This window comes from Monopterus albus, unplaced genomic scaffold, assembly GCF_001952655.1.
Source record: "Monopterus albus unplaced genomic scaffold, M_albus_1.0 scaffold106.1, whole genome shotgun sequence".
Lineage (NCBI taxonomy): Eukaryota > Metazoa > Chordata > Actinopteri > Synbranchiformes > Synbranchidae > Monopterus > Monopterus albus.
Window position 1 is genome coordinate 670,271 of NW_018127986.1, and position 24,018 is coordinate 694,288.

The following is a 24,018-nucleotide window of genomic DNA, read 5'->3' on the forward strand; positions in this document are numbered from 1 at the left end:
TCACACACAAAATCTTTTGCAACACACACTGGATTACTCCAGAGCTCCTGAACATGAACTTCTTATTGGCATTGTGCTTTCTCAGAGCTCCTGGTTTGCCTTGTGGCCTTTAGTTTACCTCACAGAGAGCAACGCTTGGAGAAAAGAGAACTGTGTGAGGTTTAGTAAACATCCACAATAAAGCTGACGCAATCCCGTGCACTCTTCAGTGATGTCAACTTTGTTCACTACTTCATCTACTATATTCACACGGTATTTACTTGTTTCATGAAGATATTCAACAAATCTCTAATCTATATCTCTGTATTTTTTTTCTTTTCTCACAGTATTACACAGTATGTTTATATTTTTTAAATCAGATTTATGGTTGTATTTGTGAACACTAACAGTCTTTGATATTGTTTTCAGAATGCAAACCAACAATAAGACATCATTGGCTTGGTTTTAGAAATGCAGAAAAATGAAACATGGTTTGAAAATGTATTTTGTTCACATATTGCCCCTGGAGGTAGGTGAATCAATTAAAATCTTGGAAGTTCTTTGTAATGTTCTCTTTTGTCTACACACTCCATGAGGGTTTCTTTGTTGTCTACACGTTGGCCTCAGCGTTGGTCAGATTACTGGTCGGGTTCGTTGGGTTCAGGGGGGTAACAGGCTCCGTAGGGCTCGCTGGGTTGAGTGGCGGGCCGGTTGGGCTAATAGTTGTGGTGGAGGCAGGGTAGACCGGACTAGCTGTAGTGGTGGTGGTGGTAGTGATGGTGGCCACGGGACTAATTGCTGGGTTCACAGGGCCAGGGGTGGTGGCTGGATTAGCTGAAGGGAGAGCCGGGTTTGCGGGGGTCACGGGTTTCTCCCTGCTGCTCAGGTCCATTCTCTTGACGTCGCCTGACAACTGCAGGAGGCTGAAGCATTATCCGAATTCGCTGGGAGAGAAACACAGCACAAATTAGTTACATCAGAAAAGAAGCATGTTAGGTTACGTAAGTTTCAAGCTACTCTACACACAAGGTAACAAAACCTGTGCATCCTCTTAACAAACCAAACAGATTATTCACTTTCTTACCTCTTTGTAAGTGCCCTTGAGTCCAAGATACATGTAGATCATGTATCCTGGTATGAGGACCATGGAGGACAGTGACATGACCCAGCCCACTCCCTGACCCCAGCTTGGGAACACATAGTCTCCCATTGTGAGAGGAACCATTTGTACGGCGCTGAACAAGAACACCCCCTGTGGGAGACATGAGACGCTTTATGCATCCTGACACCACTGACTACAGGCAACACAGTTTCAGCCTAACATGGCTGCAGGCAAGTAATATTGACTTTATTTATTGTTTCATTTTTCATGTCGTGACTTTAGATGTACTGTTGTATTAGTTCAGATTACTCACAGCGACAACGAGAGGGGTGAACACGACCCAGCATAACTTCCACCATATACAAGGCCTGTGGCCAATCATCTCCTGGATGTTGTCATAAAACTTGTTCACACCTGCAAGACAAATGAATCTATGATTAAAATATTCATATCCAATTTATTTCAATTTGCTGCTGGCCTGCCATGCATGATGATGAGGATGGTGAGGTGGAACACGAGTGCTCATGACCTTGAGAGTGAACAGCGTTTGAAGCTGCGCAAATATCTCTGGACAGGTGTGACGTTTTCTAAGCTACTGTTACATTACATCATATTACACCAGCTCCATTTGTTAATTTGTGACGAAAAATACCAAATTTGTTCCTTTCTTTGTTGTATTCATTGAAACATTGATGATACACACCGTAGCACCAGGATATGGAGATGCATTCAAAGAAGACCAAGAACAGCAGGCACATTCCACTGGCAGAGTAGTAGTCAAACAGTTTGAACACATAGATTCCACCCTGGTTACAAAAAAAAAAACGAAGATGTGTTATAAAACGTCTATGTGCAGATACAGCATAACATACCCTGGTAACGTAACGTAACTTCTGTGCCCAGAAGAGAACAAGTCAAGATTTAGATTGGCTCTTGCTCACAAAACAGAATTTTACTATCACATTTCTCTTCTTTCAATTCCTTTGCTCCTTTATTTAACCCTGCACCATTTATAATCAGTGATAAAGTAAGAGCGCTGCCCTCCTGTACCTGTGTGATGTTTGAAAGTCCGATCACATAGGACACCAGACAGACAACTGCGATGAAGATCTCTCGTCTACCCCTAAGAACTCTGGGAAATTCATCCACCAGAGCAGTGATGAAGCCTTCAACAGTGCAGAACTGAAGGACAGAATCATAGAAACAGCATTAAGCATAAGTGTGAATATGTGCATCATTTGCACCTTGCTACAATTATATTCTTTAAGATTAATGTGCATAAATATGTGTATTTATTTTATTTGGGCATGTAGAGGTTGGTGAATATTTTGCAAAATGTGCTCCTTAGCAGAGAAGTTTCATTTTAGAGGAGACGCTGACTGATGATTACAAATGACAAAGAACTGCACTGTGCAACAGGCCATGAAAAAAATATTCTAATATAATCTTCTGGGTGACCAAGCATCTACTTTTTGGAGCCCATTTTGGTAATAGCTCTGAAATGCAGTAGCGCTGTTGCTATGACATGGGGTATGAATTATAACCCTATGAATAGGGCTATAATTTATCTTTTACTTTGAAGTGCTGGTGGTCACAGCCAGTGTGTAGCCACTGGATATGTCTTTATCGAGTCTGTCTGGCTTTATTTGAACCTAAATACAAACACAAAATAAAGAAACAGACACTGAAGCCTGCAGGCACATGGAGGTGATAAAGTTGCATTAAAAAGACTTGACAGCTGATGTCAAAGCTCAGCTATATCTGTCCACAAGAAGCAAATTGCATGCTTGTCATGCAGAGAGCAGGGGTGAGCTGCATGATATGCACCTGTATTTAAATATTTAGGTCAGTTCGTGAGCAGCTCGTCTCCGAGCCCCTTACCTGGCTGTCTATCCCCAACATGAGCAGCATGGAGAAGAACAGAATGGCCCATAGAGGAGACACAGGCAACTGGGTTACAGCCTCTGGGTAGGCCAGAAAAGCTAAGCCAGGACCTGGATAGTAAATAGGAAACTCATATTTAATCAGGGTTATTCTCAGAGCACTCTGATTCCCACATAGGGGTAAGGACAAAATCTGTGTTTTAGCAGTCAATATCAGCGACTGTGCACCTTGTTTTGTACAGAGACAAAATCATTCAATCTGCGGTTACCTGAAGCTGCTACGTCGGCAATGTCTTTCTTTGTCACATGTGCCATGAAGCCAACAATAGAGAAGATTACAAAGCCAGCAAACATGCTGGTACACGAGTTGATACAGCACACAATGATAGAGTCTCTGGGGAGAGGAAATATAAAATAGGCTTGTTGTCAAAGATTTAAGTTGACTTGTATGTGGTTGTATGCCGAGCTTGGCTGAAAACAGTCCGTACAGGAGGGTCTTAAGGTGTGAGAGCTCTGAGAATGATGCTGTTTATTCCTTTAGATCATACAGACATTTAGCAAAAATACCATTTGTATTGTTTACATTTCATGTAAGAACTCATATCAAATGTTCATCCCTTTTGATATAGAGGTAGAAAGATGCATTTTGACACAAGCGCACAAAAAAATGCAACTATTTTTATGTAACTTGTTTTCGTGACCCAGAACAACAGGACCATTGGAGAAAGCACTCAGGCTCCACTACCATAGTTGTTTTTTTTCTCAAGCATGTGCACTGACTGCAAAAAAACTGCCCTCTCTTTGGATTGTTATTCATGTCAGCACCACACATTAATAAGACCCTTTAAGAGCTCGTATTAAGCGTCTTTGAATAAGGTTTTTAATAGGGGCCTATTATATAGTAATTATATAGAAATTTAATTGCTGCCATCTTCAGTTATTACAATCTGCACTGATTACACTGAATTCAACAGCTCTGTCTGTCTCCGTTCTGCCTCACAAGGTACCTTCCAATCATGAGTCATCACCAGTCTTACCTGTAGACATTGTTATTGAAAGGGTTATAGCTGCCCAGAGCTATGAGTGACCCCAATCCCAATCCATAGGAAAAAAAGATCTGGGTAGCTGCATCTAGCCATACCTGACAAAGGAACACAAGCGTTTAGCTGCAAGAGACCAAAGTCTGCTCACTCAGGCATGCAATACATAGGTACGAGTCATGTAGTACCTCAGATTCTTTGAGTTTTTCAAAGTTGGGGGTGATATAGAACAGAATTCCCTCTCTAGCTCCAGGTAGAGTCACCCCACGGATGAAGAGAATTAACAGCATGAAGTAGGGATATGTAGCTGAGAAGTAAACCACCTATAAAATGCGAGACAGCTGTTAGCAGGGTAACACTGTTACATCTTAGGGATAGTTATGATGCATACATGGAATTCTCTCAATATTCAGATATTTTCAGGACATTTTCATAAACCTTCTCATGATTTTTTAAAAGTCTCTTTCACACACACAGAAACAAATGTAGAGACCCAACAGTCAGCATAGAAATCACTGCAGGTTTACTTTAAACAAGCTCTCTCTGTCACTGCGCATTTATGATACTGTGCAATCAATGTGTGAGAAACATGTGCAGAGGGACGGGGTATTTTGTGACCATGGTCATGTGATGCACCACTAAGGGTGGAAATTGCTCCGAGTGACGGGTGAGGGCAAAACCAGATTGTAGCATATGGCAGTTTGTTGCTCCTCCTGTCATGAATCCACACTCAGTATAGACACTGTGTCAGGAAAACTGGAATTAGAGGAGCCACTATAATGCAGAGTACGATTAGTGTTTGATGGCTCTTCTTTTATTTTCAAATCAATCTTGATGATTCTGACTGAAATCTAAATGATTGATGAGATAATATTAGACTGATTAATATTGCATATCTGTCACATACAGCTCCTAATTGGGAACCAGTATAGCATAAGAGGCCTTGGACATCACAATCAGGCAAATGGCTTACCTTCCCTGTCCAGCGAACTCCTTTCCAGATACAGAAGTACACAAGGACCCAGGCGATGGCCAGTGTTATTGCCAGTGGCAATCGAATCTGGCCTGGTTTTTCCAAGCCATCGGTCATTTGATGCATGTTGAGCCTATAAGTCGGCGTGAACGACAGTAAGACTGTTATACACACAAGGACATTAGCATGCAGCAAAGAAGCCTGCCTTTTATGTATCTCTCGGATGCATGCAGGATACTTTAAAGTTCTGCTGTTGTGAAAGCAAGAGAAGGCAGTCAATATCTTACTCCCAAAACTCCACCACTGCACTGGTGAGATTGGTGGTATTTGCGATGGAGTAGTTTGTATAACATTTGTTTGTGTTCCATTCATTGGAACATGAGCTCCATGGCAGTTCCTGAAACAAAAATACAGTGTTTGTGTTTTCCTCATTGACACATTCAGGGTATTTGAAATTTCAGAGAAGTTGTAATTCGTAATGATATAATAACCTTGACGCTAGCCTAGATTGTTACGAATCCTAATAGTAGACTGTATAACACTTACAGTGGTGAAGGAGTTGTACAGGTAGTAAATGGCCCAAGCAATTATTACAATGTAGTAAATGTTAAGCCAGAAGGACAAGACAGCTGCTGCAAGGCCCACACCTATCATACAGAAATGAATTAGGCAACATTATCATTATGTTATATGGCCTCTATAAATCATAATATTCAAAATTATTTCTATGAAAGCATCAGATGCCATAAAGATATGTTTCCAGCATGAACTGATGCAAAATGAATACATTAGAAGATAGGCCTGGTATTAAGAAACAACTTTCCTGAACGATTTAGTTTAAGTGAGGTATACCTTTAAACATAGGAGCCAGTTTCCACACACCAAGCCCTCCAATTGAGGTGTATTGACCAAGGGCACATTCCAGTAGAAACAAGGGGACCCCAGCAAATGTGAGGGTCAGAAAATATGGAATCAAGAAGGCTCCTGGATGGAAAAAGTAGATCAGGTTCTGTATTAAAAATGACAAGTCTTAGGCTGAAACTACTTACACTACAGCACAACTTCAGTTATTGTGGGTTGCAAATGTAGGTGGTACTCATTCCTTCCATGTCATCGACACGGTCCATTAGGCAAGCTCGGCTATGTGTGTGTTATGGAGCAGAATGAGCTGTGCAGTTTGCATAAATTAGTTGTGAAAATGATGTTTACCTCCGCCGTTTTTTCCACAGAGATAGGGGAATCTCCATACGTTTCCCAGTCCGATTGCATAACCCACACACGACAGGAGAAAATCAAATTTTCCCGCCCATGTTTCTCTAGGCAGCTCGTTTTTCTGCTTTTCGAGTTTCACGTCCAGAGACTTGGGCTTGTCAATGTTAGTGGCCACCTCGTTCAGTTCTGTGACTTGACCATCCGCTTTGGTGCCGTTCGTCGCCATGTCTCTGGATTTGGCAGAGGTCCTGACAGTCGGCCGGGGGGCTTCAGCACCAGTCCACGTAGACAGCAGCTTCGCGGTTTTTAGACCTAACCTTGGGACCAAATGTCTGGAGATGAAGCCTGTGCACACACGGCTCGTCAGTTGCCGTTAACCTGGAATCGTGAATAGAGCATTTGGTCGGTTTTTCAGGAGGCGCTGAAAATGTGGTTACTTATGAAGCAAATATGGACACATTGTGCACTAAAGTCAAATTGTCCCCGGCAGGTGCAAATAATCAATATTGATTCTATTCAAACATATGCAGTTTTATTTGGAAATGTGCGCTTAAACGCACATCAAAACACCTCGTGAACGTTTGGCTCCCTGACAACATTTTCATTCAGACTCAGAAAACACCAAAAACCACTGCTAAGTCATGCTGGACCTGCTCCTGTAACTAAAAACACAGACACAGACATATTGCGCGCAAATTAACAGCACTCCAAAGCAAATCAGCACACACATGACAGCCTAAACAAAGTCAGCAATTATATATGCCAGAAAAGGAAATCGGAAATTGACATAACCAACATAAAAAAAAAACTTTAAGACAAATTACAGGATCCAAAACATGCACTTCAGTCGTAAGACGCAGCATAGAAACAGCAAATAGCCTATTAGAATTAAGCATAATGAAGTGAAGGCCATCAGTTTGAACCTGCAGATTGTCTTCGCAGTTACCCACATACAGAATTGAAAGCAGCAGGGACACAGAGGTCTCAAACAAACTGGAACACAAAACGCATAGTGGAAACAAAGGGATGTCCAATGCGTAAAGGCTTTACGCATCAGGCTGCACAAATAGCCACCCGATTCTGTCCCAATAATTGAGAACCAAACGCGTTATTAAATGCATGAGAATGCCTCTTCACAACTGCACCATCCAGACTAACAAACAGTAATCAATTCTGCATTTAATTGGCTATAGCATGAAGGCGCAGAGCTCATCATGCAGTCATTACATTGACCCCAGCAACATATTGACAGTCTCATTCACAATTTAATTACACTCACTATCGCTGCAAAGACCACAAATGAATAATGCATTATCCAGATTTGCTTGTACGAGGGTTCAAACACGCACACACGCACAGACAGACGCAAGAATTCAGCCGCCAGTTTACTTACAATGAATCTGTGATCTGTGCCTCCGAGGATGCGGTGGCTGCCACGAATCTTGAAACGAGGTATCCGTAGATTCCTCCTGTGGATGAAGTTGTAAACTCCCAATATTGCTTGAAACATAAATAGATTTTACTTCCATTAAACGACTTAAAGGGACCATACAGCGTCGGAGGTGTCCAAGCAGGAGCTGTCCAGCGGGGATCAGTGCTGAAGACCAGGAGGAAGAGGAGGAGGAGGAAGAGGAGGAGGCTGAATCAACACGGGCAGCAGCCGCTTTGCCTTGTGCGACTGTCTAACATCAACAACTAGAGACTCAACATCTACACAGCCTCAATGTCATCTCAAAGTCGTCCCCCCTCCTCCTTCTCATCCTCGTCTATAGGCTGCACTGACATGGCGCTTGCAGCGTGTTTGTTTTGTAATATTTTCAATACTTGTTTCACTATTCCCCCTTCCTTTCCAATGCATATCAATAATCAAATATTTTTGCCATGGTCTCTCACAGCTATGTAAGCAAGTTTTGTAATCCATAGAAACTGAATGAAAATGAAAACAATTCCAGTTTCAAAGTGATGAATTGTTCACCGGTTGTGTTTTTGAACTCTTTATTTTAGGTTGTTTCCCTAAAACACTTTTTTGCTGCTTAAAATTGTGATTATCTTTTCACCCAGTAACACAAAATTTGACATCCCTCCACCCCCAAAAAACAGCCCTCCTCCCCCTCTGAAATAAAAATGTATTGTCGAGGTACAAAATGGAAACATATGAAAGCTAATATCAGCAGCATTATAAGGTCCAAACGCGTATATTTGGAAGGTGAGGCCAGTCTGCGTCTGTCTGCAAATCTGGCAAATTGTGATAAAGGGAGCCCGTCAATAAAGGGAGGGAACATTGTCTGGATGTCTACCTCTGCCTGCAAAGCCCGACGCCTTCCACAAATGAGGGGATGATAAGACGAGAATAAAGTCGTGGACAATAGGCTTGTTAGTAATAAAAAAACAAAGAAAGATAAAAAATAAAAAAAAAACCGTCGGACTGGGGAAAATGTCAACAGCAGAACAACGAAGAGTGGATCCGGTTGCGGATTTTTATTTTCTTCATTTTTTAAAGAAGCCATCCGGAAAGTGAAAGGCAGGAACTAAACACCTCTTTAAGGAGCAGTGCGTCAAATTTAAGCGCAACGGTAAGTGATCCACAGTCGGTTAAAATAGGGGCACACTGGTGTCATTGACCTGCTGTTTAGCACAAGCTTTACTTCAGCTCAGCTGTTTTTCTTGTCGGAACACAGATGTCACGTTTGGCTCCTACTTGTCTGTCCGTTTACTAACTTCATTACATTTAAAGGCTTTGTAGTTTGTCTCCATGCTTATAGTTTTGTTTTCAAACGTGTTGGCTGCTGTCACCTAGTTTCCTGCTTTAAATCAGAACTTATACATGCACTTTAAAAACAAATGCCACTGATTAGGTGGAGGGAATGCACAGTGAGTGTGGAGTAAACTGTTGGAAATACTCTGGCAGGGAGATCAGGAGCATTTAGACTCTGGTGTGAATGTTCCTATCACAGGCTGAGAGGGCACCAGATGGCAAACCAATGAGGGGTGAACTAACCTACTAAATGATACCACATGAAATGCAATATTTAAAATCCCATCTGGGTTGGAATCCCTGTGGACATGGAGTGTAAAACGTGGCACATATTTATACACCTGCTGATGGACCACACATGCATGTCCAATAGGCCGGTGACCTCCTAACCCTGCAGGTTCAGTGTGATTCAGCTCCTTGCTTATTTCAGCAGCAGCCCCCAGTCTCTTAATGTCAGTTGGACTCATGTATTTGACTTCTGTGTGTGCTGTGCATCGCCCATTAGGCTGGGATTAGACTATGCCACTGAGACTGAGTCTTGGGTTGCCCCCTTTTATTGGCTCATTGGCTGTAAAATCATAGTAATGATGGGGAGGTTGTTTGGAGGAGCATGCAACCAAGGTACAATTCACTTAACAGACAGATTTTCTGTTGGTGTCTTATTATTTATTTTATATTTTAACTTAAAGAGACACTGTTCTCATTACTTTACTGTGTGAACTACGTAAACTTTAGAACCAAATTCAAAGCACATATTTCTTCAAATAAGGTAATATGTCCAAAATATTAGTGGAGATGGAGTTGTTCACCTTTTATTAATTAAAAGCAAAATGATCAGAATAAAAAAACACATTCAATCAAAGGCAAAATAATAAATTATTTAATTTTTTTTTTAAATAATACCCGAGCTTATGTTTAAAAGGACAACTAATTTCAGATTATAACACAATCTAATGTACAAAAGCAAAAAAACAAAAAACAAACAAAACAAAAACTCTGTTGTGTGACTCAAACATCCCTGGAATAACCTCCTGAAGGTGAAGCCTGGCTGCTCTATTAATCTGATTTCCATTTTCTCCCTTGATGTCAATGCTTTACAATGACCTACCTTGAAACAACTGTTTTAACAGCAATCTCTGTGTGATTCTCTTTTCAGATGCATTTCCACTGAGTCATATTTCTCAACACCAGTCTGCAATTTGAGACCACAAAATGAACTGATTAGCATGATGATTAGTCATTAGTATGCTAATCATAAGCAATTCACATATTTTATTCATATTGTTGCAGACTTGTTTTTCTCCTTCTGCTGAAATTGTGTACACATCCCATTTAATTTTTATTGTAAACATGCAAGTCAGTTTGGTGATTGCTGACAATTTCACCTACCGTATAGTGCATCTTTTGGCTCACCTACGTAGAGAACAACATGAATGCTAACTATACACACAATAAAAAAAAAAGATGCACAGAACAAAATACTGCTTCAGTTCCCTCTTCAGGATAAATCTGGTTACTGAAAAGGTGCTACATAAAAACTAAATCAGCAAAATACAACACTAGAAACAATAAAACAAAAGCTAAACATTTACACATTCCTTGTTTCAAAAAAAAAACAGCAGGAAATGTGTGTCTCATCAGGTAATCCCACAGAGTTCTACTCTCAGACATGCAGCCTCATTTCTATTGCTTTTTGTCTTCATCAGCCTTTTGCTGTGATTGCTGCTGTATGTTTTCTCTGACTTGTGAGCACTGAGAGCTTAGAGTACAGTACTGCTGTGGTGTATCCCTGGCATCTTGGTGATAGAGGGACTGGCATGCAGGTTATTCACTTGGTAAGTAATGCATAACTGAATAACCACTCACTCGGTATTTCTGTATAAGGCTTCAATATAATTTGGTCTTCTCTCCCGGGGGCGATTGATGAAATTTACCACACAGCCTGCACATGCTGCTCAGAGACACCCGAGAAATGCATTACATATATTCACCACACTGTTTATTTTATTTGTTTGTGATCTCCACAGTGTATTCCCTCTAAAGATGCTGAAATCACTCAAAGGCTAAATGTTCTTATTTATCAGCATTTTTTTTAGTATAGCATTGTTTAGCATGACCTACATTGCTGTGAAGTGAGTGCCTCAGCAGCAGTAGCTCACCTCTCTCTCTACATCTTTCTCACTGTCTCTTTGAATGCCTCATTTCATTGCCTCGCTCTCTCGCTCTCTCTCTTTCACACACACACACACACACACACACACACACACACACACACACACACACACACGCACACTATTTTACAAACTGGTAAAACAAGCTGAGAGGACAGTTTTTTATATATATACAGCCATCACCAGATATTATTTTGATCCATAATGAAGTATGTCAGATGTGGCGAGGCAGGCTGGCCAATGACATTTCAGGAACATTGAATGAATCATCTATTAAATTTGTGGAGCATGCTCTATTTCTCTAGCTTGGTGTGTTTTTAATTTGTTTTTCTGATTTTACCTTCCTGAAGGGATCAACTATGCAAACAAGTTAAATCCCATGGAGACAAAAGACTAGCATTTCCCTCTGTTGGGATTCTGGTGCCACTCATTGAAAAGAAATGTTCTTTCCATAAATCCATGGAGCTAGACCGCCACCACTGAAGAGACTTTCATCCTTATGCAGTTTTGGCATCAACATGTCGGTGTGCACTGAGCAGGACAGGGGACAGGTACTAGTGTTGATCTGTTGACAGCCCTGTGTGACAACCAGCACATGGTGTGGCTTTAGTAAACATATGACCTCCATAATAACCAGTATGGGGGAACTAAATCCCTTTAAATTTTGTACACGTGTTGCTAGGCAACAGAATAATCGGCCTCCTTCTCTGCCTCCTTATATGGCTCTCTACTGGGATTGCTCTGCTGCTATGATTGAAAACGGTTAATTAACTTCCACAATAAAATCCATTAACAGTGCAGATTATGCTTCTGAGGGTTAAACAGCACATCTAGGCTACACAAAAATATACACCAACACAAAAACGCATGTTAGAGATTAAAAGGGCCTTTGCAATGAGTTATCCTAGAACCACACATCTGGCTGCATCCTCACTTAAACAACTATTATAAACAATGCTATCAATGTAAATAAAGGCTATGTGGCAAATTGGACACACTGGTTCATCTCCTAATAGACAAATTTACAGAGATAACTTATTTTGATTCATTCTCAAACTGAGAAAACAATTACAAGGGCTCTTACAATAAATGCTGCCCTGTTTTTAAAAAAGTGTGGTGAAATATGACATTGTTGAGCTAAGAGTGAACTTTTATTGTTTCCTCACCACAGCAATGTAAAAATTAGTAAACCTTCACATTCAAAAAGCAGCAAATTGTATATTTGAAATATACCAGACAGAACTATTAGATAGTAAACCATATCCATGTATCATGTACTACGTCCATTATAATTATCTGATCATATTAACTGTTCATATAACATCAAGACATAGGGATGAACGCTGTGAAATTGCCAGCTAGATATCAAGTTAACAAACTGTATCTCTTACTCTCCCACTTTTCTCAGTTTACCCTTTAAGACCCAAGAGTCTATACATACTGTAGATTCCTGGAGTGTTTCATTTCAATATTTTCACATAAAACATAACTCAGAAAATGCACACCTCCACCAAGGTGGCTCAATATCCGCATAATATCATTAAAAAAATGTGTGGATCGGTATGATCCAGATCACCACCAAAACCAAATGGATTATTCTGTGGGCCATGTTTTTAAAATAAGCAAATAACCTAAATTGGACATTGAAGAAATAAAAGAAGTTTGATAAAGTGCACATCATCATTTGGAAACCTCTGAATGCCATAAGGCCCATTTTTACTGAGGCACTGAAGCTGCACACAGGTACTGCAGTGCCATTTTTGTTTCCATATTCATATTTAGAGCAGTTTCTTTCTTTAGTAAATCATGTAATGTAAATACAATGTAAAAAACTGCTAACAGTAAAATAGTGTGGAATTAAAAACTGTCCTTGTCCTAAATGTGGATGGTTATTGTGTTTGGTGCTTCTTTCAAATATAAAAAAAAACAGTTTAAAGATTGCGTTGAAAGATATTTATTCACAGGTTTACATAAATACAGTCACCGAGGTAAACTGAATCATTTTTGGATATCCACCTCAATGTATGTTAATAAATTGCTTCAGTGAAGTGATTAAGTACATCTCTCAGTGATACATGGAATTATTCTCCAGAACTTAACTGTTTAGGATTTATTGTTAGCAGGGAAAATGTAGTCTGACTGAGATTAGACACAAAATGATCTTTACATAATGTTTAGCCACAGCGATAAGAATTACACTCTTTAAATAACTGTCAGTGAATTGGCAAAAATGTCATGTTTAACCTCACATCCTGCAAATTTAAAGGAAAAATGGAAATCTATTGAATCTTAAGGCTTATTAAACATGAACAGTTTGCATGTTGTGGTAGTGGGGACTGAATGTATATTGGGTATCATGTGTTATGTTAACATTTTTTTATGGCATAAAGTGCTGAAAATCCAGCTCTGTTATATTTTAAACCTTTGGCATTTTAAGACATTAATATTTAAGGGTTTTGTTTTTGAGCTGGATGGGGGTCATATGTTACTGTCCACAACTGACTCATCAAATATTTTACACCTGAGAAACTGCCACAGAGAAAGAGGCAGCAGCTTCAGTGTGTCAGAGAAAGTGCGCAGAGTGAATGGAGATGAAGGGTACATTATCAGCGTCACCAGACAGGAGGAGGGCCGTGACACACAGCTCCTTAAGTGCAAGCTATGGCTGCAGTCCTTTCTCACTGCACTGCCCTCGCTAATCCCCTCCATTCAACTACATCACTATGGAAACTGCCAGGATGTCTCACCCTTGCTGCCTAACTTGTGCCACGCAGCCATGTCCGCCACTGACATGGAGGTTGTGCAGCATAATGCTGATTACTGTTCCACTACATGCAACACGTCTCGGCATGCTATTTTTTTGGCTATTATTGGCCTCCATATTGATCCAAGACCACTAATGTGTTTTATAATCTGGAAGATGGTTTGAACTATAAGACGTTCAAAAGTGTGCAAGAGTCAGCACTTGAGCCTTTAAAAGAAAGGCTTGGCTGTATAGTGGGGAGGTTGAGGTAAATGGAGTGAATTTTCATTTTCCTGTGCCTGCTACCTATTTTAGTTCTTTGCCTTTCCTCAGACAAAATTGCAGGAGAATATTTGTCATGGTTTTAAAAGGTTTATCAGCTTCAAAGCTGAGAGAGCTGGTCATCCACCCCATCAGTGAGACCACACAAGCCTTCCAGCACTGACAAGAATGAGTTAGAGCATGTGGGCAAAATTCCCCAGCCAAGCTCTCAATTCAGAGCTTTTACCTAAAGCTCGGAAAAGCACATTTGCATTTGCCATTGACATCAGCTTTAATCCATCCCAAACCACTTCTTCAACACCCCCAGCATCTTGAAGAGGAGCTTCAACCATTGCTAATTACATGAAAAAGATGGTAATAATCACTAGTGCCATCTGCCTGGTCAGTATTAACATTGATAGCCTGACATAAGCTGAAATCTGCCAGAGATCAGTCCACAGAGAAATGTAAAGTAAAGTAAACATAAGCACGTGAATATGAAGGCTGTTCTCATGCCTACATTTGTTTGCCACATGCATTTTTAGATAGTCCCAGTTTAAGTCTTCTGAAATAAACCAGGAAAGCAGCCCTTGTCACACACACTCACATACATATACAGTCAGAAATTAAAGGAAGAACCTGAATAAATGACTGGTCTCTTCCAGGATGACATGAGAGGTCACTGAATGGTCTGATGTGTATGAAAATGATGTGAATCATATGCTGTGGCCTTCACGGTCACCAGATTTCAGCCCAGTTGAACACCTATGGGACAATTTGGACACCACATGAGGGAATATCTTTTAGAAGAATGGTGTTCAGAGACTTAACAAGTCAATGCCAAGGTGCAGTGAAACTGTTCTGGTGGCCTAAGGCGCTATATGTAGGTTTTTCAGCCAGGTTTAATTTGTCAGTCATGGGTATGTTGCTTATTAATATCATCTTGCATCATTTCATAAAAATTCCAAAAGCATGGCTCTGACACGAGTGGCCTGCCTGGGTGAGCTGACTGTGATGGCACTGTTCAACATCGCATGGTGTTTAATCAAATGCACTTAACTGGTTGTTAATAAATGGCAATATTGCTTTTATGGCATTATGAGGAAACTGAGTTGCCCTTGGCAGAGGTCTGCACTCTCTGAGTGCCGTCTAGTTGCAAAGGTTTTGGAGTTTTTCAGCAACTGTCTGCTTATTTTCTTCTAACCTTTTTTAAACTTAATATGTAGAAAAGTACTCTACTGAATTGGTTAGACATTTTCTTTTGTGTTTGAAGGGAACTTTGTCTGCCATATATTTGAGAGGAACTCTTCTCTAGGTGTCTTATACACTACTACAGAGGTTGGAGAGGGGAAGGAGGTGGGTTCAGGTAGACCGGGTGGTAGGCCACCCAGTGAGCCAGTGGACTGGAAAACGCTGGCCTCTGGCAGAAAGTTAGTGGGTCTATGGTGCTAATGTGACCTCTGGTTCTTTAGAGCTCTGATGTAGGAACAATGTGTAATGCCAAGTGCCTCAGTGCAAAGAGTTTCAGGAAGGAACCACTAGAAGCAACAAAGTAAAGTGAAGACTACCCTCTCCCTCATCTCTAAAAAGAAACCCCTCAACTTGAGTTAGACATTGTCACTGGTGAGAAAATGGGCTACTAAAGCTTTCATTGGACAGCAAGAGATGCTAGTGAAAAAATTAAATAAAACACTGTGCATCATGCACTCGCATGCACAGCATTCACAGCCTGCCACAACAGGAGCTGTTGGCAGCTTGGTCATCAATGAAAGGAGGCAGAGAGAGAAAGGAAGTGGGGAAAAATAGGGAGAAAGAAAGTGAAGCTGACAGGAGCAGCTCCCCTCCTCCCATTAGCAATCAAGGAGAGGGAGTAGGACCTATGTTTCAAGCTCAGCTGCATCTCAACCCAATCATTACATCACACAAACGTTTAAATCAACAGGATGTATACTATGTTACGACGTTCACTAATGTATTCCATCTGATTCAGTACTCCCAGCATGAAATGTTACACCTCTGGCATTTTGACATATTGCACACTTGGAATCTACTTGTATAATGTTTCCAGCAGAAAAGGATTTTGGTCAGTGATGGAAATTCAGCCTCTGAAATAACAAGTCAGACATATAGCTACAGTATTAATATCTTAAGTGGTATTCACAAGCACAGTGTGTATGCTCTGTCAACTTCAAAACATGTCGCATCACCTGGTCAGGTGCAAATATAGAAGAAATGAAATACTGTGAGACTCTTTAAGATCCTCTGAGTGCACCTTTACTCATGCCAGGAACTTGCTGACCATAGTATACTCAGAGAATCAAGCGTGTGGAGCGACGATCCCTTAATGTCCTAGAAGTGGCTGCCCACCGGACCATGGGGTCTCTACCTCATTCCCTTATCGAGCTGAGCTGTCAAATTGAGCCAGGATCACCCCGCCATGGTCAAGCAGCTCCTAAAAGACCACTCTCAGTGTATAACCTCTATAAGCCAGTCCCACACAGTATGGTAACCATTCCATCTTTTGGGGTGTGTAGCTGTGTCTCTACTAAGCTCCCTGCTGAGTAGAGACAAATGCTGCAACAGCAGAACCTGATCACCATACAGCGGAAGGGGTTTCTTACCCTTCTCCCCGGGGGAGACCCTGACCTGGGTGAGGGGTTTGAAGAAGACAGCAGGAGAATCGGACCAAGAACTGAACTAAAACAATCAGAAACTATTTCAAAGCAGGTGTAGCACCTGAAACAGTCCTCCTCCTAATGTCTGTACATCCAAAAACCTCCAAAAGGCCCAAGCCTCTTGTCTCTCCTCCTTTTCAATCCTCTGTCTCCATCTCCTGTGACGATGGACCCACACAGAAACTTCCTTCTTCCTCAAGTGGTGAACCATTGATCACCACAACCCTGTTGTCACTTCAGCAACTTTAACATATAGTGTCACATATATGGTGAATACTAAAACAAGATTAATACAAGGATGACATAAGAATGTGTAACGACAAATCATCGACAATCAGCAGTTTCATAATTTCTCTTGGATTACATCATACATGCTAACGATTTATTTTGCTTTCATTTGTATGATGGAAACTACTGTTGATTCAATCATAGGCACAAGTAAATATGACAACTATAATTTATGCATAAAGTATAAACCAAATGTAACATATCTCAGTAGATCTCACAAAATAGCTCTTTTTCAAATGATGCTGTTCATCTCCTGAAACAACAGATAATAGCAGCTTTTGTTAGCCAGTGTTATCAGTCAGTTTTTATGGCCCCAGGCTCCAGGAAGACACAGGACAGGAAAACTACAACAAAATGCTATTGTTTTGCAGGCGATGAGGGACAGCGGCTCGCACACTAGTTCAGAATTCACAACAGAGGAAAATAGTACAGCTACTCTGGGGACAAAATAAGGTGGCAGGGAGGTAGAGAGGGAGGTGGATGGGGAAATAGCCCCGCTCATCTCCTCTCATTTTCTGCCCGCTACTACCCAGCAGAGTTTCTATGGCAACCCCTCAAAAAGCGGTGTGCGGTGAATTGTGGATTTGAGATGCGCTGTCTGATTGCGCTGTGTGAAGGAGATGGCTGGCTCTTTCGTCAGCCTTCCTCTCTAAGAGGAAATTGGTGGAGAGCTCCAATGAAACGGCGCTGCATATGCTTTCTTTGATGTGTGTGCCAGTCCTCGGTTCTACAGCATGTGTGTGCTTGTGTGTGTGGGTGTGCATGTGTGCGATTCAAGAAAGCTTTACATTAGAATCTAGTGCCCCCTGCAGAGCAGCTTGTCACTTTTGGCACTCACCAGACCACACTGAGCTCTCCAAATGAAACTGTCTGGCTGACCATGTAGACTCATCAGTATGCTTTGGCTTTCAGCTAATGGAGCCGGTGCCACTGATAGCAATTTCTTTGTGCGCTGAATTTCACCAGCAACGTACAATGTGATGCTGTGTGTTTTGATTGTGAAACTGTGACGAATGACTGAGAAAACACACAGGGACAACAAGCACAGTAACATTTTGTCTCAAACCTCCCCTCATATCACCTCCCACCCTGCCGCCTATTTCAATGGAGGCTCATCCTGTGCATGTAACACATGTACACTGCTGTGAGGTCTTTGTCAGGAGATCTGTGTCTTTATCTGTGTAAGAGAAGGACATATATGTTGTTTAGTGTGAGCTCCCTCTCTCTCTTTCCTCTCTGATGCTTGTAAGCTGTCCCCATTAGCATCCCATTATGAACCAGCATGATCACTCATCACTTAGTGCCTGCCACAGCAAGCTCTGTGTGTGTGCATGTGTGTGTGTGTGAGCTTATTCTGTTGTTGACATGTGTGAATCTGTGTGTGCATCACTTCGTCAAGTGATTGAGATGGCCCTGTTTCAAAAGAACATGGGAAAAAAAAGCTGTAAAGTCTTGCTCTGTGTACAATTCAATTTAAATGTGTTTGCAAGTGTTTGGTTTGTTTGACCCAGATTTCTCACCTACCCCACTGTTGGTAAATTGGATATCCGGAGGCAGCTTTGCGCAACAATTTAATTTAGTTGATATGTAGTGAACAGTACCCTCTGCTGACTAAATCTGTGTTGCACATGAAGGCTTAGACTTCAAATCCTCATGAAACATGTTGAGTATTGCTTAAGTTTTGTTCTTCCACTGTTAAATCAAATGTGTATGATAACAGCATGATTGTGTATGATATGTAAATAAACTCAAGTGGTTGAATATTTGGAGACAACAGTATTTTCCTTTTTAAGAGCTGATTCATCTACATTCTAAATAATCCTATTTTTTCCCCTTTAACTCTGTCTTTGGTTTTATTTGCCCTTGTCTTGAGATAGCTGTTTCTGAGCTATCTGCCTTCAACTCAGTAAAATAGAAGTAAAAAGAATTTTGCTTTTGGTTCATCACTACATTTAGAAAAAAAAAAAAAATCAACATCAGCATCTTTCTCCAGAAACAGTGTTGTAGTTATTGTCAACTTTTTTCATTGGGATTTTTATTTCTGTACAAAGTGGTGCCAATGGAAATGGTTCCTTGTTTATCTGTGGATTATCCAGAGAGATGTCAGATGGTTCTACTAATACTATCTTCACTGCTATAAAAACCAGAAACAATATTCCCATTCACCATTCACTTCCACTGTAGAATGAAGATAGAAACCTCCAAATAAGTGAGGGATTTGTTTTGGTCATTTGGGTGAATGGATTATTTAATTTCTCAACTTTTTGTCTCTTTCTCCACAGATAACAACAAGCAGATGTCCCTGATTGTCAGCTGCAGAAAAGGAGATTTCCCCTACCAAGCAGTCCGTGTTCATAGTAAAAGCACAGGCATAGCTAATGGCATTAACCACAGCTGCATTCCCTTTACGTGCTCCAGGCCCAGGACCCTGGTGTTGTGCAATGGCCTGGCATATCAGAGGCTGTAAATGAAATGGATCCATCATTCATGTTTTTGTTTACACCTGTACATTTGCTGCAATGTAATGTCAAAGTGCTATGAAAAAAAAAGCACGAACCTGTCTGTATCCCTCATGCATTCTCTCTTTAACTCTCCTCCCTACGTGGTCTGCTGGGTGTAGTCTGTGGCTCTCCCATCCTGGCCTCCACCTTCCTACCTCCTCTATCAGCCCTGCCCTACAGAGACACACACTCACGCCAGCCTCCAGAGCTCTCTTCATCTCGGGTCCAGATCTAAAGGAATGTTGAGTGTCTCCACAGCCCCCTCTCTGGAGATTAAGCTTCACCATGCCCCCCCCCCATTCCTTTCCAAAGTATGCCCCCCTAAGAGCTGCCGCATTTTTATCAGAGCCTGGTGATTGTGACAGATTGGCCAAATGACATACATACACAGGCACATATTTGTGAACACATGCTGAAACACAAACACGGGGAGGCTGGTGCGCCCGGGGAGGGACCAGACAACATTGGCTCCAGCTATAAAACCCTCCCAGGCTGAGGCCAGTGTCCTGCCCCGAGCTGGACAGAACCTCCTTTCTCTGTGCCAGGACGCTGTCAGGACAGGCAGCAGACGAGCCTCCAACATGAACGACATCTACAAGGCAGCGGTATGTCCTCTTACAACTCATAAAGCTGAAAGTGTGCACTTGGCTTCTCCTGATGAAGTGATTTTGTTGGATGCTTACCATACATCTGTGTGTGGACTAAATCTACTGGCTCATTAAACAGTCTCTAACATGTATTATCAATGACATACAATCAGTGACTTATAATGTAAGACTGTAAATGTATTCTGTCCCATTCACGTGGGGATTATATGGAAAAATCTAGCACTTGTGTATCAGTTTATTTTAAAAAGTCATCATTTTGTTAATTTGACTTTACTTGAATGGTTGACAAATCCCAGTTGATTCAGCTTGCCCAGCACATTGTCTCCATCACCAGCTGATGTCAAAACAGCGTCTACACCATATATGTCTCTGCACTAAATGCTCTCTGACTTCAGTCCTATCAGAGCTGATAGGAGCCACTCTGGGAGGTCACTGACAGGACTGGTCCCTGGTCCGTACTCTGCCGCTTCATTCATGACTGCAAATGGAGCAGTCCCACTTAACATGGCTAATTTTGGCCAGTTGCTCAGATGCTTCTGCGTCGGTGGATCTCTAGTGCCACAGAAGGGCTTCAGGTTTAGATAACCTCCCCCACCCCCAGCTGAATTCCAGCATTATCTGTGAGCCAGAGAGCTGTGTCTGTCCACCTCCACCCGGCTGTCCTGTCCACTCATATCCCAAATGAGCAGTGCAGCTGAGACAGTAAAAACACACAGGAATGTACATTACATGTGTTAGATTAGGTGGATTTTTTTTTTTCATATATCATCACCAGCGAGAGAGTGTGTGCTGTGATTGTGATTGTGCCTATATGTGTGTGTTTAATTTATAGTGGACGACAGATAATAACTCTTACATAAGCAGCTGTCTCCCTCTCTCATTCATGGTAGCTTTTCCAGGATTACTGTTCCATTGTTTAGCCACATCCACAGCTATGCTAATTTAAAACACTGTGTACTGTGCTCTTTATCTGTAGTTCCTGATCCCCCTGTCTATTTATTCTTAACTGCTTCTCTCTCTGGCTTTCACATGTGATATATAGATTTTGTGTTTTTTGGAGTGCTGGCCCATTGTGTGAGACTAAAATATTACCTTTGCTGAATACAAAGTTATCAGAAATAATAATCTAGATAATCTTGAGGCTGGTTTTACACCATGTAACTCAAGAAATCTTAATCCAATTCAAAAATCTAATCACTAATTCAGTAAATATTTTGCCATTTCACATTTTGAACTTTGGTAAATATATAACTATTTCAATCTGTGACTTAGAAACGGTCACATTTGATCAAACAGTATGATGAGAATGTACAGAAATTGTATTTTTTGGTGATGTAATACATACAATCAGGTAATTAAAGTGTTAACTCTAAAGTTTTTTTTGACTGTTACAGGTTGAGCAGCTGACAGATGAGCAAAAAAATGGTGTGTACATTGCTGAATTCATATTAACCATCTTTTAGAGAGCACACGGCACTTATTACTTTAAGCATGCCTTTAAGTCCTGTCTTCAAATTAAAAAAAATGCTTTAATCAAATTGAGTATTTATATTTTCATCTGTGCATCAAGCATGTTGTGGCATGAGGATCACCCTGTCCAGGACCGTACCACATGTTGTGACACAAAACTGTTTTTCTGTGTGCTGTCATTGTGTTGCAGAGTTCAAAGCTGCTTTTGACATCTTCGTACAAGATGCAGCGGATGGCTGCATCAGCACCAAGGAACTGGGGAAGGTGATGAGGATGCTGGGCCAGAACCCCACACCAGAGGAACTGCAGGAGATGATTGACGAGGTGGATGAAGACGGTAAATCAAAACACTTCTGCACTACAGTACAAGAAACTAAATGATTGGTTGTTGACCTCTTCATCTCCAGGACCAGCTGGCAGGTTCATCACTGCACAGTCATGTGGTGCAGACATGTGTAGTTCAAACCTTCTGAACTAGATATGAAATGATGGTCAAGGATCTCAAACACAACAAGCTGTGTCAAGTTGATTCAAAGAGGAATGTGCATCAGTCACACAGGAGTGATCTTAAATTTTCCATGTGAACCAAAAACTAGCATTCTGGATTTGTTTGATAAAGCTTCCATGTCTACACTTTGTCATGTCAACTCACGGAAGCTACATAAGGAGATTAAGAAGATTTTAAGGCCCAATCTGTATTTTTGTCCATAAAATTACAGGTACAGCATATTTTTATTATAAACAATAATTCAAAAATTTGTTAACAAATTTGTTTAGTTTATTTGGCTACAAAATAAACAAAACAAAGAGCAGCATTGAATTATGCAAAACATAAAGTTGTACCATATATACAGTATACACATTTTTATATTTGTATTTCTGGTGTACATTTCCATCTTAAGAATCAACTTTTCATGTTAACAATCATCTTTTATCAATCATTTAAATTAACTATATATGTCACATCTCTTCAGTGCTTCATTGAGTTTATTTTACAAATTAACTCCAAATGACTGAAATGCATCTATTTTTAACATTTATTCTCACTTTTGTTAGGGTGCGCTCGAACACAGAGTGAGCGAGCAGATAAAAAGCGGACCCAGGTGGCTGGCTTTGGTGCAAGCAGTGAGGTTTATTTACAGTGAAGGTAGTGACATATATACAGGAGGAGTAATGAGGTAGATGACCGGGTATCGATCAGCAGCAGCAGAAAAACAGTCAGTGGTATGGTGGATGATGTACCGGGCTGCGGACGCAGAGGTCACTCCAGGGCTGGTCGAGGTGGAAGTGATGATGGCTGTAGACAGAAGAGCAGGGATAAACTGGATAAGGGAGACTGTGCATCGACCTGGGAGGCGGTGGCGTAGATTAAATCCAGGGAAGTCCAGAGGAGATGTTCGAAGAGGAAGAAGACACTAGTGAAGGCAGGGCAGGATAACGACTAGGGTGCTAACAAGGACTAGAGAGAACAAAGGCAATCTTAGCATAAACTTGATAAAACAACATAACAACCACTGGCCTGAAGACAGAGAAAGAACTGCAGAGGAGTGACTGGTGAACAGTGTATAAGTATGGAGGAGACTAATGAGGTGCAGCTGGTGAGTAATCAGGGAAGCGGGGCAGGTGTGTTGAATAGTGTAATCAGTGCAAGGGCTAGGCTAGTGTGAGGAAAGAGAAGAGAGGAAGGTGGAGCTGGGCAAACCTGACAAATTGTGACAGTGAAAATGGTGTGCAGTAACTGATGTTTTAGATATAACCCTGTCTCACAAAAATTACATTCATATAGCAAAACTACTTTCCAAGTTATGCTCTGAGGAAACATTTCAGCTTGTTAATGGCAGCAGTGCAAAGTACAGAGTACAAAGCGCAGAACTGTCACACTGGACTCTGCATCCATCCATCCATTATCTGTACCACTTATTCCTGAATGGGGGGGGCTATGACTGTATCCATGTATGCATTTTAATGTTTTATCTATTTGTGTGCATTGTGTTTAGTGCTCTATAAATAAACCTGCCGTGCCATGTGTGGTTAGGTTTAGGCAACAAGACTTTAATAAAGGCTTGGGAATTAGAACGTGCTGCATTTAAGCATTAGTGCTAGTATATGATGTAGGGCAGTGTGCTGAACAGTAGCAGAAGAGTATGGAAGTGCCATTTTAAAAATCTCTTTCCCTGAGGTTACATATCAATTTGAATAGCTTTCTCCTGCTTAAAAGCGCCATATGTGAGGAGGCTCACTCTGAATTGGCACTGACAAACAACATCTCTCAGGACTCAATTGAGTGAGCAATAAAAAAATAAAACAATACATTTTCACAGCCTTTTTGTGAAAGTCACTCTGCAAACTTTCCTTCG

General features: G+C 41.1%; 2 protein-coding genes across 3 annotated transcripts in view; one reads left to right on the top strand and one right to left on the bottom strand.

The window, feature by feature from the left end:
* Positions 1–809: 809 nt before the first annotated feature.
* On the bottom strand, positions 810–7,966 carry LOC109966059 (sodium- and chloride-dependent GABA transporter 1-like). The gene is made up of 15 exons (XM_020610636.1): positions 7,583–7,966; positions 6,187–6,567; positions 5,830–5,961; positions 5,524–5,624; positions 5,265–5,374; positions 4,978–5,110; positions 4,193–4,327; positions 4,002–4,105; positions 3,234–3,358; positions 2,963–3,075; positions 2,132–2,263; positions 1,785–1,887; positions 1,395–1,495; positions 1,064–1,231; positions 810–923 (listed from the first exon to the last, which is right to left on the bottom strand). The coding sequence occupies exons 2-15, from the start codon at positions 6,413–6,415 to the stop codon at positions 810–812; spliced, it is 1,800 nt and encodes a 599-aa protein (XP_020466292.1). The 5' UTR covers positions 6,416–6,567; positions 7,583–7,966.
* Positions 7,967–8,505: 539 nt separating this feature from the next.
* The window catches only part of tnnc1a (troponin C type 1a (slow)), a 22,976-nt gene continuing 7,463 nt past the window's right edge, over positions 8,506–24,018 (top strand). The window contains exons 1-4 of one of the 2 annotated variants that reach the window (XM_020610673.1): positions 8,506–8,762; positions 19,365–20,188; positions 21,586–21,616; positions 21,852–21,998. In XM_020610673.1, the coding sequence (XP_020466329.1) occupies positions 20,165–20,188; positions 21,586–21,616; positions 21,852–21,998 (202 nt within the window). In that variant the 5' untranslated portion in view covers positions 8,506–8,762; positions 19,365–20,164. Of the gene's footprint in view, positions 8,763–10,669; positions 10,780–19,364; positions 20,189–21,585; positions 21,617–21,851; positions 21,999–24,018 lie in introns of those variants that run through there. The other variant, XM_020610674.1, reaches the window with a different exon arrangement.

Coding starts and splice junctions, on each gene's coding strand:
- LOC109966059 (XM_020610636.1), bottom strand. CDS start 6,415: ATGGCGACGAACGGCACCAAAGCGGATGGTCAAGTCACAGAACTGAAC. Junction 5,375..5,523: donor TGTACAACTCCTTCACCACT/GTAAGTGTTATA, acceptor TTTTTGTTTCAG/GAACTGCCATGGAGCTCATG. Junction 1,888..2,131: donor GACTTTCAAACATCACACAG/GTACAGGAGGGC, acceptor TTTTGTAACCAG/GGTGGAATCTATGTGTTCAA.